Source organism: Dryobates pubescens, chromosome 2 (assembly GCF_014839835.1).
Source record: "Dryobates pubescens isolate bDryPub1 chromosome 2, bDryPub1.pri, whole genome shotgun sequence".
Classification (NCBI taxonomy): Eukaryota; Metazoa; Chordata; class Aves; order Piciformes; family Picidae; genus Dryobates; species Dryobates pubescens.
The window spans coordinates 45,047,887-45,067,816 of record NC_071613.1 but is presented as its reverse complement, the minus strand read 5'-3'; the positions used below and the strand labels follow the sequence as shown (position 1 = coordinate 45,067,816).

The 19,930-nt window shown below is 42.4% G+C and overlaps 1 protein-coding gene across 11 annotated transcripts in view; it reads right to left on the bottom strand.

The window, feature by feature from the left end:
• KALRN (kalirin RhoGEF kinase) overlaps nt 1-19,930 on the bottom strand; it is a 548,250-nt gene that overhangs the window by 184,227 nt on the left and 344,093 nt on the right. For all 11 annotated transcript variants that reach the window (XM_054176436.1, XM_054176489.1, XM_054176457.1 and 8 more), the window contains 2 exons: nt 18,283-18,457; nt 4,124-4,319 (listed from right to left, as the gene is read on the bottom strand). In XM_054176436.1, coding sequence (XP_054032411.1) covers nt 4,124-4,319; nt 18,283-18,457 — 371 coding nt within the window. The remainder of the gene's footprint in view (nt 1-4,123; nt 4,320-18,282; nt 18,458-19,930) is intronic.

Below are 19,930 nucleotides of genomic sequence, written 5' to 3'. Positions count from 1 at the left end.
GGAGGTTGTAGCCAGGTGGAGGTTGGTCTCTTCTCCCAGGCAACCAGCACCAGAACAAGAGGACACAGTCTCAAGCTGTGCCAGGGGAGGTTTAGGCTGAATGTTAGGTAGAAGTTCTTCACAGAAAGAGTTATTTGCCATTGGAATGTGCTGCCCAGGGAGGTGGTGGAGTCACCATCACTGGAAGTGTTTAGGAAGAGACTGGATGAGGCACTGGTGCCATGGTTTAGTTGATTAGATAGCGTTAGATGATAGGTTGGACTTGACGATCTTGAAGGTCTTTTCCAACCTGGTTAATTCTATTCTGTTACACCTGAGATATTAGCAATGTAAGATACTATTCAGTGTAAAGAAGGTGCATTGCTTTTTGACTTGCACAAGGCTGTTTTGAAACTGCTTTGAACCTGTTCTACCGCTGTAGAAATTTCCCCAACAGCAGCTTTGCAGTGTGTTTCAGGCTTGACTTAGTTTGCTTCTAAGACATAAAAACATAGCTCTGTAAACCATGAGCAACTCCCAACTGTGGTGCTCATCATGACAATGATACTGATGATACAAATGGACTTTGTGCAATCCATTAATCAGCTATTAGAGTGTAACTACTTTTAGTACCTATAAGGAGAATGACTAAGGTGCCTATGCTAATGAATTACATGAATGCATCATCACGGCAGCTTGTGCTGGGGTGCTAAATCTCTACTGACTTATGAACCTAAACTTTCCACAGGAAATGGATTTTTCCTAAATGTCCAAACTGCAACTTTTGGAAACACCAGCCCCTTTGACACATCAATCAAAATCAATACCAATTATGGAGAATATTTGCCCACATATTTAGCTTTGCTACCAGCAGTGGAGTTACAATCAAACTGGAAAAACAGGAGACAGGTTTATTGTCTGTCAAGTCTTCTTGAGAACACTGTTATAATAGTCACTAAATGCAAATATGTTTCCTGAAGAGCATGGATTTTAGTGAGATGTGAAGACAAGTACTGCAAAAATTTCAGACAACACAACCCCACTTTCAGATCTTAACACATGCCCTAATAAAAACACACAATTCTTTGAAAAATAATTATTCCAGTGGTGAAAACAGCCAAATCCAAAGCAGGCTCACCCACATGTGCTGAAGTATTGGAAGGAATCACAGAACCCTGAGCTGTATGGAGCTTTGGAAATACTGGACCTGCACAGAAGCCTTGCGCAAATGCCCTGCATGTCTACATAGAGTCTGATATGGTGCATCACAGGACCACTGGATTCATTGGTACCAACACAACAATGTACACAGGGATTTCCAGGCACTCTACATCCTAGTAAGAATCACTGCTCCAAATCTGCATCAGATGTGCAGAAATCATGGGCAAATGCCTAAACCCCTGGTTTTCTACCTGCACAAGATTTCCAAGTGAAAAAGTCATCATGCATGCAAAAACCTGGATGTAATTGTATCTGACAGACTTACTAGAATAAAGACCTCCAAGCCAAACACCAGAGCAATCAAAACTGAATCAGTTTCCTGTGTGACATGGTAAAAAGAATAAAGCCCAAAGAGAATTGTAGGGAAGGGAAAAAACTTGGTCAGTTAAGAAGGGCTGGTTAGGTAGCATGTCCCTGAAAAAATTCACATCTTCTATGGCTACAGTGGAGTTTTGATTGAAGCAGTGGTGACACTGTACAATAGGAAGCAGCAGTAGCAACTGATTTCCCAGAACCCCTGAGAGTTTGCAGCTCTGGCAGAGAGAGCAATCATCCCTTAACTTATGCACTGAATGACTATAATATAGGATTCAGGAAGTGGGAGAAAAATTAAATTATTTTTTTATGAAGTAGAACTGTCCTTTATTGAAATAAGAAGCAGTAAGCTCCCTAGAGAAATCTCTCTGATTTTGCCATTCTCCCAGCCTTTAGCCTTCAGTGCATGGCAGACACGACCATTACATTTGATTAACTACAGTTACTCCACATCCCCATGAGGCTTCTGCTTCCTTGCCTTTGGGACCGAAGGATTTTTAGTGAGCTGGCTTCACAGAAAGTGATCTTGGATAATCCTGTAAAAACACTTAAAAAGTCACTTCATTTAGTTGCTAATCTTTTGTCTGCAATCCAACAGAAGTAATTTCTAACTTCTTGACAAAAAAGAGAGAATTATTATTCCTAAAAATCAGTCCCTAAGACTGTGCTCAGTTCTGGATCCTATTCTTTACCTCCCACAGATTTCAATTCATATAAAGACCCTTTCAAGATGGAAGCAGGGAGAGTGAGGGAAGCAAGCATCTTAACTGATGTATCAGGACAAGTTATGTATCCTATTGCTGGAACGTGTCCAGAGAAGGGTAATGAAGTTGATGAGGGGTTTAGAACACAAGCCCTACGAGGAGAGGCTGAGAGAGCTGGGGTTGCTTAGCCTGGAGAAGAGGAGACTCAGGAGTGACCTTATTGCTCTCTACAACTACCTGAAGGGAGGTTGTAGACAGGTGGAGGTTGGTCTCTTCTCCCAGGCAACCAGCACCAGAACAAGAGGACACAGTCTCAAGCTGTGCCAGGGGAGGTTTAGGCTGGATGTTAGGAGGAAGTTCTACACAGAGAGAGTGATTGCCCATTGGAATGAGCTGCCCGGGGAGGTGGTGGAGTCACCATCATTGGAGGTGTTCAGGAGGAGGCTTGATGGGATGATTGGTTTAGTTGATTAGGTGGGTTGGATTAGTTGATAGGTTGGATGTGTTGATCTTGAAGGTCTCTTCCAACCTGGTCTATTCTATTCCATCCCAGAAAGCCAGAGAGTTGAAGCATAGGAGCAGGCAAACTGAAGGGTGATCACATAGAAGCTCACACACATGGTTCACAAAATGCACTGGCTTGACTAGTTCACAACATTCCTTTGTAGCAGTACTTAAGCCCCTGTTGAGTGCAGCTTGCCAGATCAAGCTGAATACTGCCAGATTTTTTTAATGGTGGGTGCCTATGGGTAAAATGTTTGCCAAAGAATAAACCCATAACAGTACTTTTTATTTTGAAAATGCAATTTGGGAGGGAAAGAACAGGAATTGCTCTAGCTTTACACTCTTTCCAAACATGTAAGAAAGTTAAACCACTTCACAAGTAACATTCACTTCTGAACTTCACCCAATGATTAATCAGAATTATGATATTCCTTTTCCAGATGCAAGGAAACAAAAAAAAATCCTGATTCATAGGATGCTCTAGAAATAGGATCCTACTGCTGAGAAGCAGAGTGAAAATATCAGACAGACTCCCCATCAATGTGAATCAAATCTGACATTTAGTAGCACATGGCAAAGGTGGCATTTTGTTGGTTTGGTTTGGTTTTTTGGGTTTTTTATCATCCACATTGTTACCTTTAACTTTCAGGTGCATGTTGAAAAGGAAGACTCAGGTATGTTTATCATACTTCTTCTTAATACAGAGTAATTCCAATTAGAGTTGGCTGAAAACAGAAGGTCCATTTCAGGACTGGTTTCTAGGTTCTTGTACTTGGATTCTTTCCCAGGAGGCTCTTTCAATAACTAGCTTCTTTCTCTCCTCATTCCTCTCTCCCCCCACCCCTCAGTCATGTCTGAACCCTGAAATGGTACTCAAGTCTGGGGAGAATGAAGTCAGCACATCTGGTCAGTTTGTCTCTCAATAAAGTGTAGCTGCAGAAAAGGTTAACAAGCTTAGGAGCCTAGAAGGACTAGATTTCATGCAGACCTCTGGTCACACCAGCCAGCTCAAGCATCTGTAACTCATGACTCACTGCAGTGCTTGTTTCTGAGCTGGTGCAACAACAAGGAGTGTAACTTGTGTTGTCCTCCCCTCTCCATCCACTTTAGAACTGATCACAAATTCCATCCTGCCATTGTGAAAAGTTCTGAATGAGACTTGAAAGCTAGCTTTATTTCCTCAGTGAGTTCAGTCTAAAGAAACAAAAAGTTTTGACATATACTCTTGAACCAAAGAATTTCCCAAACTTGCAGAATATTTCTGGGAGTGGAGAGAGAGGTATTGTCTGTACTTACGTCAAAAGCTGATGCACTAGGTATGCATTTTTAGGTGTTAGGGGTTTTCTTGGTTTTGTGAGTTTTACTCTCACATAAAACAGAAATCAATTTGTTCTGCTCACCCGAAGCCTGGACCTCCATGATGTATTGGTGTAAATCTTGCCCTTGCTGGATGACTTCAAAGGTCATGTTGTTCATAGCCAACTTCCGTTCGGTGTGACGCTGCAAACGCTGCTCAGCCAGGGTGAGGTCTTCAGTATTGAAATCGTTCATTTGTCTCAGCAGATCTTCATTCCAGGCATCTAACTCTGCTGTGACCTTCATGGGCAGAAGATAGACACTGTATTCACTCAAGATCAAGTTAAAAAACATGTTCTCAAACTGTGGTTGGATCACAGAAGTACTTTGCATTCTTAGTCTGATCCAGAAACCTGCACACCACCACCTCAGAACATTCTGGATCTTGCCTACTTAAGACCACACTTAAGATTTCCCTTCGATGAGGAGCCATGAACAGGTTATTGGTCCAACAAGAAATCTGACACATTCTTTTCCCCTCACACGTTCTAAGGAGCACTGTAAAAGGCCACCTACTGTATTCACATGGATGGTAGAGATAATACTTGTGAACAAATCCGAATTTAAATGCAGATGTAATGCTTACAGAATCACAAACCAATTTGCAACACCTGCGACCACCTAATCCCAAAATGGCCTGAAGGTTTCTAAAAACATCTTGCAACACACTGAAATGTCACATATTACAGATGGAAATATTACTGGTTCTATCTTCATAAAACTGAAATTTTAAGCTGCATACATTAAGTTTTAAAACATGCATTCCTGTGCAACCTGATCCAGGCAAACCTGCTTAGCAGAAAGTTTGGGTTAGAAGGCTCCAGGAGGTCCCTTCCAACCACTACCATTCTGTGCTTTTTGGTTACTTTTATCAATATAATGCATTGTGAAGAATATTTACCTGTTGTTCACAGAAAATGGATTATGAGACTAAATATTTTGTTATGAATCTGTGAGTCAACCACCACGGCATTGACCACAGCTGTACAATGAGTCCTGCGCTGTGCTTTCAGGGACGTAGAGTCTTTTTTTCAGTGTCTTTCTGCTGTTCTCAGTGGACTTTGGAATCAGGCCCTGTATAAATCTTTTCTCCTGTGTCTTCTGTATTTTAGATTTTAACCCACAAGTAGCCAACCTGTACTGAAGTCCTTCTCCATTTTTGCCTGTTCAGTTAAAGCAAGATCTAACCTCCAACCAAACAGCACAGTCTCACCTCAACCTAGACTCTGCTGCTGCAGACAAAAATGAGGGAATGTGCTCGTGACAATGAATGAGGGAGGGGGGCAAGGGAAATGGGAATTAAATCAGGCATATAGGTTAGCACTGTGCAGAATTTAAATTTTGAAAGTATTAAAAACATTAAATAAATGCCTGGATTCTGATTTTATGGGGTCAGTTCCCCATAGCTTGATTCAGGATAGCTAAAACTCGGTTCCTGAATTTCCACTCACATTATAATGTAGTGAAAAGTTTTCTCTCTCTGACTAAAAAGGTCTTCAGTGCCTGTATGCAGTCAGGTGCTTAACTACCAAAGTAACCACAGTAGACATTTTCCTGTTGGAAGAGGTTTCTGTGTAGCTTTAGAAGACTATAGGAAGATGTAAAAGAGGTTGTTTTCAGATAGATTTGTAGGACAGTAGGGAAGATTTGCCTTTGCTCGAGTTAGAGAGAGCTATGTTTTGTCTTTGAGAGTAATGTAAACACTTTGGAACTGAGGAGACAAGCTGGGTAGGATTTGGTTGGATGTGCTAAAATATTGTTGTGTTATTTTGACCTATTGTATGCCTTAATTACACGTATGCCAGCAGAAAATGACCAATTGAGATGTGACACATGTGCCTTCTGATAGACTATATAACTTTGCTGTATAACGTAATAAATGTCTCCGCTTCCTTATATCTGGTTCTGAAAGCATTTGTGGAGGCAAAACCAACATCTATCAAACATCTATACTTCTATCTTTTCCATTCGGTTTTCATGTCCAGGAGACAAACATTAGATCCAATCCAGACAGAAGAAAGCAAGTCAAACAATCTGGCCCTTACCCTTCTCACACCAGAAGAGATGTGAGTACAGAGTTTTGCATTTGAAGGCAAAAATTCTTAGGCTCTTTTTTTGAGAGAAGCAGATTTACTCAACCAAGAACCTAGGACCTGAGCTCCAGGGTGAAAGGCAGAACGTGGATATCCTGAGGGGCTTCTATTTTTCATCAGCTTGTTCTATTGCCCATTCCACTCAATTAGCTTTAAATAATAACTATCTCTAGTCTCTTTGGCCCCATTCCTGATCCCAGCAGCCTCCGATTCATTCACATGGCAGCTGGAGTCCTTGAACTGTGGAGACTTATTGGCAGATTTAACAGTTATGGAGAAACGGTCAAGGTAGATGCTGGATTTCCAACCTGGTTAATTCTGTTCTACTCTATTCTGGAGACAAATCCTCAGCTAACAGTAATTGAAACAGAGGTGGTCTTGAACCTGTTTCAAACTACAAAGAGTAAGATTAATTTAGAGTAAGTGCAGGTTCCTACAGTCATGACAGTAACGATTAAAGTTCAATACAAAGCCCTTTCTGCTCTTTGAAGTGGACAAGCATGCAATATAAGTGAATCAGAAGAGTTTTTTGAATTTTTTTTCTTGAGCTCTTAAAAATATTGTCTGATTCAATTTATTGCACTGATTTCCAGGCTGATAAAACATAATTATATGAAATCTTGCAAGAATTCACAAAGAATTCCCAATTTCCCGTGAACGCTCTCATGCATGGGCACTCAGGAAGATGTCTAAAAGCATTTATGAGTGACAGTCACAGGAAAGATTGAAGCAATCACAGAATGTGTTACATTAGTGTGCTCTGACAGCCACGATGCTTACAATATGGGGATGATTCTGATCAAAACAAAATCTCTCTATCCTGTTTATGTTTATGGACATCAACTCCAGGACAGGAAAATGTAAATCCTGAGGGCTGAGCTGTCTGGGGAGTCAACAATGGACACATGAAAAAAACATAATCAACACATGATCCTAAAAGTATGCTGAGATCCAGCATTTCCACAAAGCTGCCTGTGCGAACCCCTCTGCTGTGATGTTGTTACTTTAGTTACTTTTCCACTTGGCTGCAGAAGGGCCACTGATCAACATTGCTGTTCTTGTTAAGTCTACAATAATTTCCACTCAAGAACAGGAAAGTGACAGTTCCTAAATGTACTACTTTTTGCCCTTTAGGCCTGAGTGTCCAAGACAGGTCCGTAGCAGTGAAGCATCAATGAACTCCCAAGCAACTAGTGCTCCTTATGTTCATGTTGACAACCATCTTTCACCAGGCTCCCCATACAGAAGGAGCTGCACTTAAATATTTACCTATCCTACAAGCCATTGTAAGGGACTAAAGGGCTTGTTCTCCATTATCTGCACTCCCCTGCTCAAATCAGTGCTTCCAGTTAAAGAGCTCAGGACATGAACTGACAATACAGGATGAAAATCCAGCCTGTGGTGCTCCATGTCAAATTGGCAGGACCAGGAACAAAGACTGCACCTGGGGGAAGGGAAGCTGCCTCTAAGCAGGGGCTCATGAAGTAGCAACAATAATCCCACATGCTGGGCTGGAGGAAGAAAGGAAGGAGCTAGGCACAGCAAGAGGCAGAACATCACCAAATTTCTCAGTGAAGCATGTGCAGGAAGGTTGGGTACATTGCTCTGAGTAACTGAGACAAACAGATGGCTAGAAGGGAATCTAAAGCACATAAAGGCAAAGAAGCCATAGCAGAGCTGTGATAACAACCCAGGTTTCCTGAATACCAGGCTGCTTTGCCAATCTCATGAAGACATTTCCTTTTTTATCTGTACAACCAATGCCTCAAAATCCCAGAATTTTCAGTACTTTAAACTGGACCATATGGAAATAGCAATAGGTCTCTAACTGGTTGGACTTGGGTATAGGGAAAATGATATATTTTTCTTCAGCAAGAAGTTGAAATTAGGCAGCTCTGTTAACTACAGATCTGTATTTTTCAAATCTTAAATAAATACAAAAACCTGGATGCTTTCACAGGTTGGTCAGGCATTGACATCTAGGATGAAACTTGGACTCCATCAGACAAAAAGTGTTATATCTGCTAAGCTGTGGTAAGAGTCAACTGCACTGAGCCTGTGTCAGGAACTGCTTCATAAATGCAGCTCACCTGGCCACTAATTTGTTTAATTCCCTTTTGACCCAGAGAAATGGCTGATTAGAGCTTACTCTATTCATTCTGCTAGATTTTGGGGGGAAGAACTGACAGCACTTCTTTATTCACTTCCCACTGTTTGTGATTCTAAATGTACCTTAGCATCTCTCATGCATTGAGAGAAGGGAAAACCTGCCTTAGGAGAAGCCGAGTTCTGCTCTGTTCTGCTGTGGTGTGGGAAAAATCATATCAAGAGCAGAAGGGTCATCAGAGCAGCAACAGTGACAGTGCACAGGTCTGCATGAACAAAAGCAGCAGACATATCCTCAGGTGCTCATTCTTTCAAGAAAGGCTGCACATGAGCCTCATTGTCAGCCATCCTCTGGCTGACTGGAAGAAGCCCTGCTTCTTCCTTGCAGGTCATGTACATTTGGGGCCAAAAAAGAGAGCTCCTTATTACTATAGGAAGGTCAAGTGGTCCCGGAGTATTCATTGACAAAGACATGACAAAGCTATTAATTGACAATGAGCCTGGAAAGCACACTTCCTCACTCTTCACCTGATGCTGGGAGGAGAAAGTAATGGCAGTGCTTCCAGAGCAGTGGAGGAAGCACAAGAGTTACATCAGCACCTGAACACATACTGGGTTTGTGCTGAGCTCCACACTATTATCACAAGGCTATAGAAGATACACAGACTATGTCTGTTTTCCATGCAGACACAGTCACCACAGCCTAGAGTACACACTCTTTAGTCAAGATTCCTCCTTAAAGCAGCAGCTTTAATATATCCAAATTCCTAATACTGCAATGCTGCTGCATTTGCTGCTTCCTGGATTTGTCAGGCTGCAACACCAGCAAGGTGTGACAAAGAAAGATGTTCAGTACTGAAGAAAGAGGAGAGGTATAGAGAAGAGGTATGCAGGTGAAAAGCAATAGCAGTAATAATAAAACCAGTTGCAGTCCAGCCATTTCATGCCTACACTGCAGCCTGCTCGTGAATTAGGCCAAAGAGTCTGCTCAAGCTGCAGCAGATGCTGTGCAGGCTATTATACATCTGCAATAATTCTGTATCTAAATCCTTGAGTTGAGTGGGTTTTGTTAGGTTGTTTGGGTTTGGTTTTTTTTTTATCATGCTGCTGCTACTGAGATTTTCTAGAAAATGGTATTGCCAAGCCTGGAGTGCTGCTTGTTTGGCCTTAATTCAGTGTTTGACACTTGAAGTTGTTTTGTTTAATGCCAACCAGAAAATTTTTGTTTGCCAACTGAAGGAGGTGGAGAGGGGAAAGGAGGACTCAAGTAAAAGAAAATAAATGTAATACAGCAAATTAATCACATGGGAGTTGATATTTTGATGTAAAGGCTGTGAAGGGCATATGAGGAGGAGGGAAAGAAAGTTCTATCTTTGGGAGCAGGAGCGATCAACACAGAGAGTGGGCTCATGGGAGGGATCAGAAAAAGAGTAAAGATGTTTGGGAAGAACAAGCAAATGTAGGAGGCAGGTTGTGAGAGGAATGATAGTGCAAGTAGGAGGAGGAGCAAAGGTGAGAAGAGTGGGTAGAGCATGGGGATAAGGCAGGACAGGAAGAACAGGAACACAGGCACAGGGCAGATCTGTACAGAGCTCAGAATCAAGAAAAGGGAGTATCTATCTCATTTGAAGAGGAAAAAAAAATGTGGCAGCCATACAATTGGGATGAAGAAATTGTGAAGATGGATGAGATGAGAGGTCAGATATGATCCAGGAAGTAGACAGAAAACAGTAATTGTGACTCCTGAATGCTGAAGGGAGGAGATCAGATCTCTAAGGCACCAGGCATGCCAGGGGCAAAAGCACTTGGCTCTGCTTCAGCATTTAGAGCAGGCTGGAAGAGCAGAGGTCTGAATGTGACAGTGTAAGTGGGCCTATGAGTACACTGATACTGAAGATATATGGTAGAGGAGATGTAGGTAGGAAAGGGTGAATGAAACTGTCACTTCTACAGACCATGAGACAAAGTTTGCTGCTCTTCTTCCTCAGGCCTCAGTTTGAACTGGTGCTGTGCAGTGTGACAATACTGTCACTCATTATTTTTGACAACAGACAGAGATGCCACACTGGCTTAGTGGGGACCTGGCCACTGAAGTGTGAAAAGGCTATCACAGTGATGATTCTGCTCCAAAAGACAAGGTGCCCAGAGCAGCTTAGTGCTTACCTCTCCTTAAAATGATGTGCAGTTTGAAAACCTGGTATATGTAGAGAAGAAAAACAAAAGCTCACTAAGCATAAGACATTATAGGACACCAGCTTAAGAAGAGAAGAGGCTAAAATTTTTCTTACTATTCCCTTTCTTTCAAATGTATCTCAAGGTCTCTGTAACTCTTCTAATAAACATGCTCACATTTGCATGTCAACTCTAAGTCAGTGAGTCAGAAGTCTTGTACTTTCACATAGACAGCTAATTCACTTGGAAGATTGTAAATAACAGTGAACTACTGTGAAAGCTGACTCCTGTCCCCTTCTAAGCTCATACTCAGAGATGGATGTGAACAGCCAGAAGAGCCAGCAAGCAATGTTACACTCTTGGGGCAGTGTGGCTGGAAAGCTGTCTAGCAGAAAGGGACCCAGGGGTTCTAATTGACAAGCAACTGAATACCAGCAAGCAGTGTGTCCAGGCTAATGGCATCCTGGCTTGTGTTAGAAGTGCTGTGTCCAGCAGGAGTATGGAGGTGATTGTCCCCTTGTACTCAGCTCTGGGGAGTCCACACCAAGTATTGTGTCCACTTTTGGGCACCTCAATACAAGAGAGTGCAGAGCAAAGCAAAGAAGCTGGGGAAGGGCTTGGAGAATAAATATTGTGAGGAACGACTGAAGGTGATAGGGCTGTTTAGTTTGAAGAGGAAGTGGCAGAGGAGAGACCTCATTGCTGTCTACAACTACCTCAAAGGACACTGTAGAGAAGCTGGTGCTGGTCTCTTCTCACAGGTAATTAGCGATAGAACAAGAGGGAACAGCCTCAAGCTATGACTGGGTAGGTGTAGATTGGACATTAGGAAAAGTTTTTCACAGAATGAGTGGTCAGGCATTGGAATGTGCTGCCCAGGGAGGTGGTTGAGTCACCAACCCTGGATGCATTTAAGGATCATTTGGATGTGGTGCTTGGGGATATGGTTTAGGGGTGAAGCTTGTAGAGTAGGGTTATAGGTTGGACTTGGTGATCCTGAGGGCCTTTTCCAACCTGAATGTTTCTGTGATTAAGGCAAAAATACTTAATTAACAGGTGAAATGGAGCCAAAGAGATTGAATGGTGGAAAACTGCATATCCAGCAGGTGAAGATTTTAGTGATTGTGGGGCTTTTTGAAAGATAACAAGCAACATACAAGATCAAATTCATAATGTATAGTGGCAACCTCCATAATTCCTTCTAGGATTATGTCTTGGCCTAGGATCCATGTTACTGTACAGCTATAATACATGGGCTCTTCCTAGCACTGCACAGTTCCCTATGCATTGCAGGAAACATAACAACAGACACAAAGAAAGGGGCTGTGAAGCTCTGGGAAAGTGGAAGAAGTTTCTTTGGAGTTAACTATCAACTGTTGCAAGAGTGGTGTTGATTGAGATCATACCTGTTCTCAGTCACAGGGTTTTACAGAGGCCTACTAATGAATTTGATCATCTCTCTATAAAGATACAAGGAAAAATGTGCAGCCAGACTCTGGATAGCAGTCATTTTTTTAGGGGTTGCAACTCAGTGCATTTTACCATTGATTTCTTATGCATTTAATCTGCATTTTACTGTACATTTGCATTCATTCAAATAATGGCTAATAAACCTTTAAATGACTGTTTCTGAAGCAAGGGACAAAGTATACTTGACAGATTTTTACTGAGACTATAAATGCTGGAATAAGACCGTGGTGCTTATGTATAACGCGCTCAGTGCGGTGCCTGCACTGCTGCTAACATCTGCCAGCTATTGTCCCTGGAGTCTTACACCCTATTTGCTCACAGTGGATCAACTGCCATATACTTCCATTGCATGAAATCTCCTGAGTAACTTGGCAGGCTGCTCAAACTCAGCTGAGGTCTGCACCAATATTGAAAGAATGACTATATAATCCTAATGATCCCACCTTGCCTTGAAATGTGCAGTGACTTGGTAAAGGAATAAAACATCTCAGGTGTCAAAGTTAGACACATTTCCTAAATAAAGAATGGCTTGTCATTTTATGGTTTGAAAACCTAAGGTAGAATAGCCTCCCATAGGGATACCCAGGGTTTCTCATGTTTCTGTTATGTCTGTTTCCAGGTGTTGTCATAGTTTGGATTTCATCATTTACCTCAAGAAACCCGAGTGTAAATATCAGTCAATATAATGAGATTCAGGCAATAAAGAACAGGCAGCACATGCCTGTGGGTTCCTATCCAAATTTGTATCTGCCAAACCTGCCTTGACTGAAGTACAAGACAAAAGCTTCCTGGGCTGCTTAGAAGTCCTAAATGAATGCAGCTGCTCTGCCCTGCCAAAGAAATAGGCAGGTGGCTTTCCTTTAAGTAAAATACTTCTCCTGAAGACACAATGCAACAATAGTTGGCAGGTTTCACCAAAGTACAAGAAAAGGTCCAATGATGTGATACCATTCAGAAGAGCACAACAAAATACATAACTAAGGATGCTTCTAGGGGTGCTTGCTTGCCTGGACAGGTAAGGACCTCTACACTTGACTAGATAAAAGGAACTTGTGCAATCAAGTAAGCAGAAAAGGAAAGTAAGGGGGACCCAAAGGAAATTTGTGCCATCAAAGGTGCAAGGACTGGGAGATAAAGGAGAAACAAATTGGTCAAGGCTGGCCATGGGGTTGATAAGATATGAGAACCATATCAAACAACCTAAGGGACATGTGCAAAGTGTCAATTGCATGTATTCATGAGTTCCAGGGGAATGTATAAATGTTAATTAGTTCTTGGAAAATTAGTGAATAATGTATAGAATGCTGACATATATTCTCTGTGAGATGCTCGTTTGGATACACACTTGGGTGGTAGGATCATGCTGTGTCCAGCCATCAATAAAGGAAAGCCTGCTCTCTCCACTGTCATTACCTAAATAGATGGAAGTAAGCACTGCTTGTGCAGTAATCGTTAATTCTAAAGTTTGTCTGAACTTCAAATCTCTATCAAGAAGAGAAGCTTATAGAAAAGATCAAAAATTAGGAGGGCTACAAAGCAGATGGATACAGTGCTAGTTTAGGAAGGAGTGCCAAAGGAAAGGTTTATGTGATCTACAGGACAGATTTCAATACCTGGGGAGAACAGTAAAAGCAGGAAAGTGTCCAAAGCACAAATGACACTCAGACACTTTATCCAAACACTGATCACTCAGTTGCCACTTATGAGTTTGAAAAATTCTTAATACTTTGCATTATTAAGAGAAAGAGAGAGAGGGTTAAGGAAAATTAACAGGACCAAAAATGTCTGACATCCAAACAGGATGGAAAGAGACAACATAAGATGTAACTATTCTCAGTCTGAGCTCTCATGTGCAGCCTTCCCTAAAGCTGCTGGAAGCAGATGGGCTCCCTCAGCTGCATCCCTCTGGCTCCATTAAGGAAGTATAAGTTTTTTCTCTCACCAGAGTTCCCAGGGAAGGGTCCTCATCATAAAGGAGTCCCTGAATCATAAGAACGTGAGAACCAAGATTGAAAACACACACCTGAGGGGTGAAAATAGGAAACGAGATGCTTGAGAAGGCAGAGGGAGTAAAGAGGACAAAAGCACATCAGAGAGGACAAGCTTTCAAGTTTGCATATGGTTTGCCTGTCCAGGAAGGACAGAGATTAACATGACTGCAGCAGGTAGAGGGGTTTCATTAGGAATATGTTCAATATGGCACTGCTCTGTGGACAGATGGAAGGGGGCTTATCTAGGCTAGAAAAAGAGAAGTTCATCCGACATTATTTCACTCGTCTTAATCTATGCAGGATCTAGGCTATTACACAAAATTAAAACCTAAATACATTTCTAACCATAGCTCAAGCTACCTGTCTTTAATAGGAAAAACAAAAATAAATGCTTCATTTCATGTTTTAAATTCTGTCATCTTTTTCCCTGAAGAGCTTGGAACAGTCAACCATTAGAAATATTGCAAGCCTTTTAATTATGGTAACAACCCCCCCTTTGCTTCTCAACAAGAGCGTGAGATAATTTTGTTACTTTTCATAGCGGTTGCCTACAGACTCAGAATCTTCAGTCTACTGCTGAGGCAACTGACTGCAATCTGGTTGCTAAGGATCATTATTGTGTCAATATGAGCCAATTCAGCTGTTGCTTGAAATGCATAGCACACATGTCATTTTACATTTGATTTCTAACTGGCTTTCTTTTTATTATCCATCCAACTGCTTTTTCTTGTCTGAGTACTAAATATTCGTATAAAACTCGAGACGCTGACCTGCACATATTTTTCATGATGTGGTCAGTTATAAACTAAATACCTGGAGAAAAGGAGACTCAGGGGTGACCTTATTGGACTGAAGGGAGGTTGTAGACAGACAGATGATGGTCTCTTCTCCCAGGCAGCCAGTACCAGGACAAGAGGACACAGTCTCAGGCTGCACCAGGGGAGGTTCAGGTTGGATGTTAGGAAGAAGTTCTATACAGAGAGAGTGATTGCCCATTGGAATGAGCTGCCCAGGGAGGTGGTGGAGCCGCCGTTATTGGTGGTTTTCAGGAGGAGACTTGATGGGGTGCTTGGTGCCATGGGTTAGTTGTTTAGGTGGGTTGGATTGGTTGATGGGTTGGATGTGACGATCTTGAAGGTCTCTTCCAACCTGGTCTATTCTATTCTATTCTACCATAACTACTACATAAACAGTCCCCTATTTTTTTTCAGAAAGAAGGAGCTTTCTAAACAAAGTCACCTGCCCATAGACTCCTAGGAAACATATTCTCAGATTCCCTTGTAATATTAATCTTGTAGAGGGAATTCAGATGTTCTTAAGATAAAAAATAGCAAATCTACAGTGACAACTACATGGTGATTTTCTTTAAATTCTTTTCTAGCTAATCTGATTTTAGGAGACTCTGAAGCACATTCCCAGTTTAAAACATCTTAGCGTTATCACAGTCTTTTCACATGGGTCTGTGAATACACAGAAGTAGAATTTGTGCAGGAAAAAAACCCCAGAGGGATCCACAAAGTATTCTCATCTCTGGCACCACATATGGAGGGCACCAGGATAGGTCCAGAAGGACCGTGACAGGCTGGAGAGGTGGGCACAAGCCAACCTCATGAGGTTCAACAAGACCAAGTGCAGGGTCCTGCATCTGGATCGAGGCAATCCCAGGCACAAATACAGGCTGGGCAGTGACTGGCTAGAAAGCAGAGCAGAGGCGAGAGACTTGGGGGTGCTGGTGGATGAGAAGCTCAACATGAGCTCTCAATGTGCACTTGCAACCTGGAAAGCCAATCAGATCCTGGGCTGCATCAAGAGAAGTGTGGCCAGCAGGTCAAGGGAGGTGATTCTCCCCCTCTACTCAGCTCTGGTGAGACCCCACCTGGAGTACCGCACCCAGTTCTGGAACCTCTATTACAAGAGGGATATGGACGTGCTGGAACATGTCCAGAGAAGGGCCACGAGGATGATCAGAGGGCTGGAGCACCTCTCCTATGAGCACAGACTGAAGGAGTTGGGGCTGTTCAGTCTGGAGAAGAGAAGGCTCAGAGGTGACCTAATTGTGGCCTTCCAGTATCTGAAGGGGGCCTACAAGAAGGCTGGGGAGGGACATCTCAGGATATCAGGGAGTGATAGGACTAGGGGGAATGGAATGAAGCTGGAGGTGGGGAGATTCAGGCTGGATGTGAGGAAGAAATTCTTCCCCATGAGAGTGGTGAAGCCCTGGAATGGGTTGTCCAGGGGGGTGGTTGAGGCCTCATCCCTGGAGGTGTTTAAGCCCAGGCTGGATGAGGCTCTGGGCAGCCTGATCTAGTGTGGGGTGTCCCTGCCCATGGCAGGGGGGCTGGAACTGGATGATCCTTGTGGTCCCTTCCACCCCTGACTGATACTATGATACTAAGTCACATCATCTCCCGGAGCTTTGGTTGCCTCATCAGTAAAGCAATCCATGATGGTAACAGCCTTTGAGATCTTTGTCTGAAAGATTCTATACCAAGAAAAAGAATTTGAAAACAATAGGGGTTTTTAACTTTTTAAAAAATAGAGATCTTTACTTAAATCTGCATAATTCCAGCTTCAGAGCTAGAATTTGCAGTGAAACAAGCTGAGATCTTAATGAATGACTCACATGGGTTCACCAGACACATTTGGGTGTTGCAGAAGGACATACATTTGTCTGTCTTTCTTTTTTCCCCCCCCTTCATTTTTGAAAACACAGGTGCCATTTTTAGGTATGTACAAGTATCTGCATTCACATTCCATTTGTATATTTAGAGTAAAAGTCTCCATTTTTCAGCCTTTGCCACATCATTGCATCAAAATGTCTACTTAAATAGAGGAGATGCTGTAGACACAGAAGACTGCTAGATTTTGAATGTAGATTCACTAGACAAAGTGTGTTACTGGTGATGGAAGGCACACATTGACACTTACACACACACATACTCACAAAGAATGCTGTAAGCAAAACAAAGCTATTCTAGTTGGCATAAACAACAAGCACTGTGGAACAGACCTTAGTACAAAACCTAAGTAGGCAGTCACAACAGGAAAGCTCAGATACTCCTCCTTGATTTCCATCTCTAGTATCCAAGTATAGGTCAAGACACCTGAACCCCTCTGTCTCCAGCCTTTTATCCCACTATAAATCATCAGTCAATGTCTCAAACATTTAAAGTATAACAGAGCATTCTAAGGCTTCCATTTATTATCAGGACCCACCTTGAGATTACCTACAGATTTACAAACAACACCTTCAGGAATATATTATCATAAAACACTTAAAGGTGTTCATGAACTGAACAAACACCAGAAGGATATAGTAGGAGAAATATGCCTCAAAAGGGACCTAAGTGTTGACGCATGGTTTCAAGAGCACAACTTAAGTGTCGTCCCTTTTTTGCATCATATCCTATCAGGATTACAGCAAGTAATCAAAGACATTGACTGGGCTCTCTAACATTTTTCAGTCCAAGAACACTTCAATGACTATTGTTTTGATGGGTTTTCCATCCATTGCTTTTGATCTCAACACAGAAGTACAGAACAGAACTGAACGACCTTTTTTGCACAAGGACATACAAGTATACATAAACTTCCCCTTTTTGTCTTCTTTCCTTTATAAATAAATCCACTGTGATACTCTAAAAAGCCATCTTTTAACATATTTTCCTTTCATGCATGTTTTCTCACTTGGTGGTTTAAAGCCAAGCATGATTTAGGTTGGAAAAGACCTTCAAGACCATCAAGTCCAACCATTAACCCTACTCTACTAAGTTCACCACTAAACCATATCCCCAAGCACCAGATCTACACAGCTTTTAAACACATGCAAAGATAATGATTCAACAACTTCCCTGGGCAGCCTTTCAGCCAATCTTCTCAGTGATTTCCCCCCGCTAATATCCATCTTAAACTCCCCTGGTGCAGCTCGAGGACATTCCCTCTTGTTCTATCACTAGTTATTTGGAAAAAGAGCCCAACACCTACCTCATGGCAACCTCCCTTCTATGTTTGTATCTGAAGAGACAAACCTCACTAGTAAGAGACACAGAACTTTCAAATCCCTGGGTGACTGCTGTCAGTGAAGAGTGATAGCAGGGGCATCTTATAAAGCTTCTCTGCAAAGCAGGCAGATTCTCAGCATAGTCAGTTAAGCAGGCATGAATTTATTTCAGTGCATTCTAGCAGTAAAATACGTTGAAGTGTATTTTTAGCTTCAACCTGCCAAACTCAAACCTGGTTGTAACTCTCTCTCTTCCTCAGTGGACAGCTGAGCATAATCAAACAGCTCCAGGTGTATCCTAACAGGGTATGTTTATTTATTCTCCCCTTCCCACAGCTCTACCTGTCTCAGGTCACGCAGCCAGCTCTTACCTCAATGGTGTACTGCTCAAAAATCCGGAGCTGAAGGAAAATGTCTAGCTTAATCTTCCTCTCATGGAAGAGCTCTTCCATCTGTACCTGGGCCTCGTCGAGCTGCTGAAGGACTGATTCAATGTGGCTGATGGAGCTATTGTGTGGAGTCTTATTGTTGGAAACAGCAGAATCCCTGTAACAAGGCAGAGAGCATGGTTAAAGGTGAGCTTTAGGCAGGCAAAAAAGCAAGAATGACATATTTGTGATTCTGCGTGCTGTTGAGAAGCAAACCCAAGCACAAAGGGCTGAGGGAAGGTATATGCAACACCCATTCCTTTTACTCACTGAAAACCTGCGACTCCTGAGATCAGCACAAACTTTGAACAAGGTGATCATCCCTTCCTGTGTCCGGACACTGCAACCTTACACACTTGGGAGGGGGAAAGGAGGGGAATGACACACTAATCTCACTGGCTTTCTTGAGAAGAAAGGCTGGCAATCCCTTTAGTCCTACAGAGAGACCTGCTCCAGTCTATATTCAGGAGCTCAGAGATGCTAGTTAGCCACCCAGACTTCACTAAGTTAACTTCATGCATTTGTTTTATTACTTTTAGACTATTTGAATCAGAATTACCAGCATTTTAGATCCTGTATTACATAGCACAGCAATAGATGCAGAATACAGTGCAGAAAACTCTACTGAAGGGAAACACCTTCCAAACACTGTAGACAGACTGACTTGCCCTTCCACTGGGTAAGAGAAACAAGACACACCTGTGAGAGGTCAGCTGCTGCTCCATATACACCTTTCATATACAGGCAGCAGGAGGGAGTTAGCCCTTTAACTGGTAGGCTGGAACCAACGGGAAGTTTGATGCACCTGAAAGAAGTCTTAGCGTGGTCATAGGACAGTCCTGACAGTTCCTTTTCTATTTGTGCTCTCACATGTATCAATAAGGCTCACATATATCAATAAGGCTCACCTACAGTCTGTTGTGCCTTCAGGACATTTTTTTGTCAGTGAGTGTTTTATGGATAAAGAACCTTTGCAGACATAAAGAGATGAGATTTATCCTTAAATATGCCACAGAAGGTCCCTCTAGTTTAGCAAGAGTCAGAAAGGAAACTGTAGCCATAATTTAATCTTGGCTTTGGTACTTCAGCTAAAACAAGATTTAGATGTGGTGGTTTTCTCCATCCATCTTGCTCAAAGGTGCATGACAGCAGCTGCATTATTTGGCACACTACACCCAAGCCAACTGAAACCCCTGTCAAATACACTGTTGGAAAGACCTGTGCACTGGTAAAAGGAAGCAGGTAAGTCAGGTTAATATTTCAATATTCATCAATATTTCCTATCAACCTCCAGATGTATTAGGCAGCACAGTCACAAATCCAACAGTACACACTGGACTATGGATGCACCAACAAACTCCCATGTGTGCAGCAAACTGGTCTAGAATATCAAAGACAATTGAAACGTCCAGTAGTGTCCTGCCAGGTCACTGCATTGTCCCACAGGGACCAAACATGGCTGGGAGTCATTGCTCTGGCCAGCTAACCGGGGATGCTGAGTAATGTGCTGTTGTAGTGTGATGGTTTAGTCCAACCGCCCCAACTGCCACATGTGCCCACAGTGTCTCCCCACCGTGGAAGTGTGCTAGTA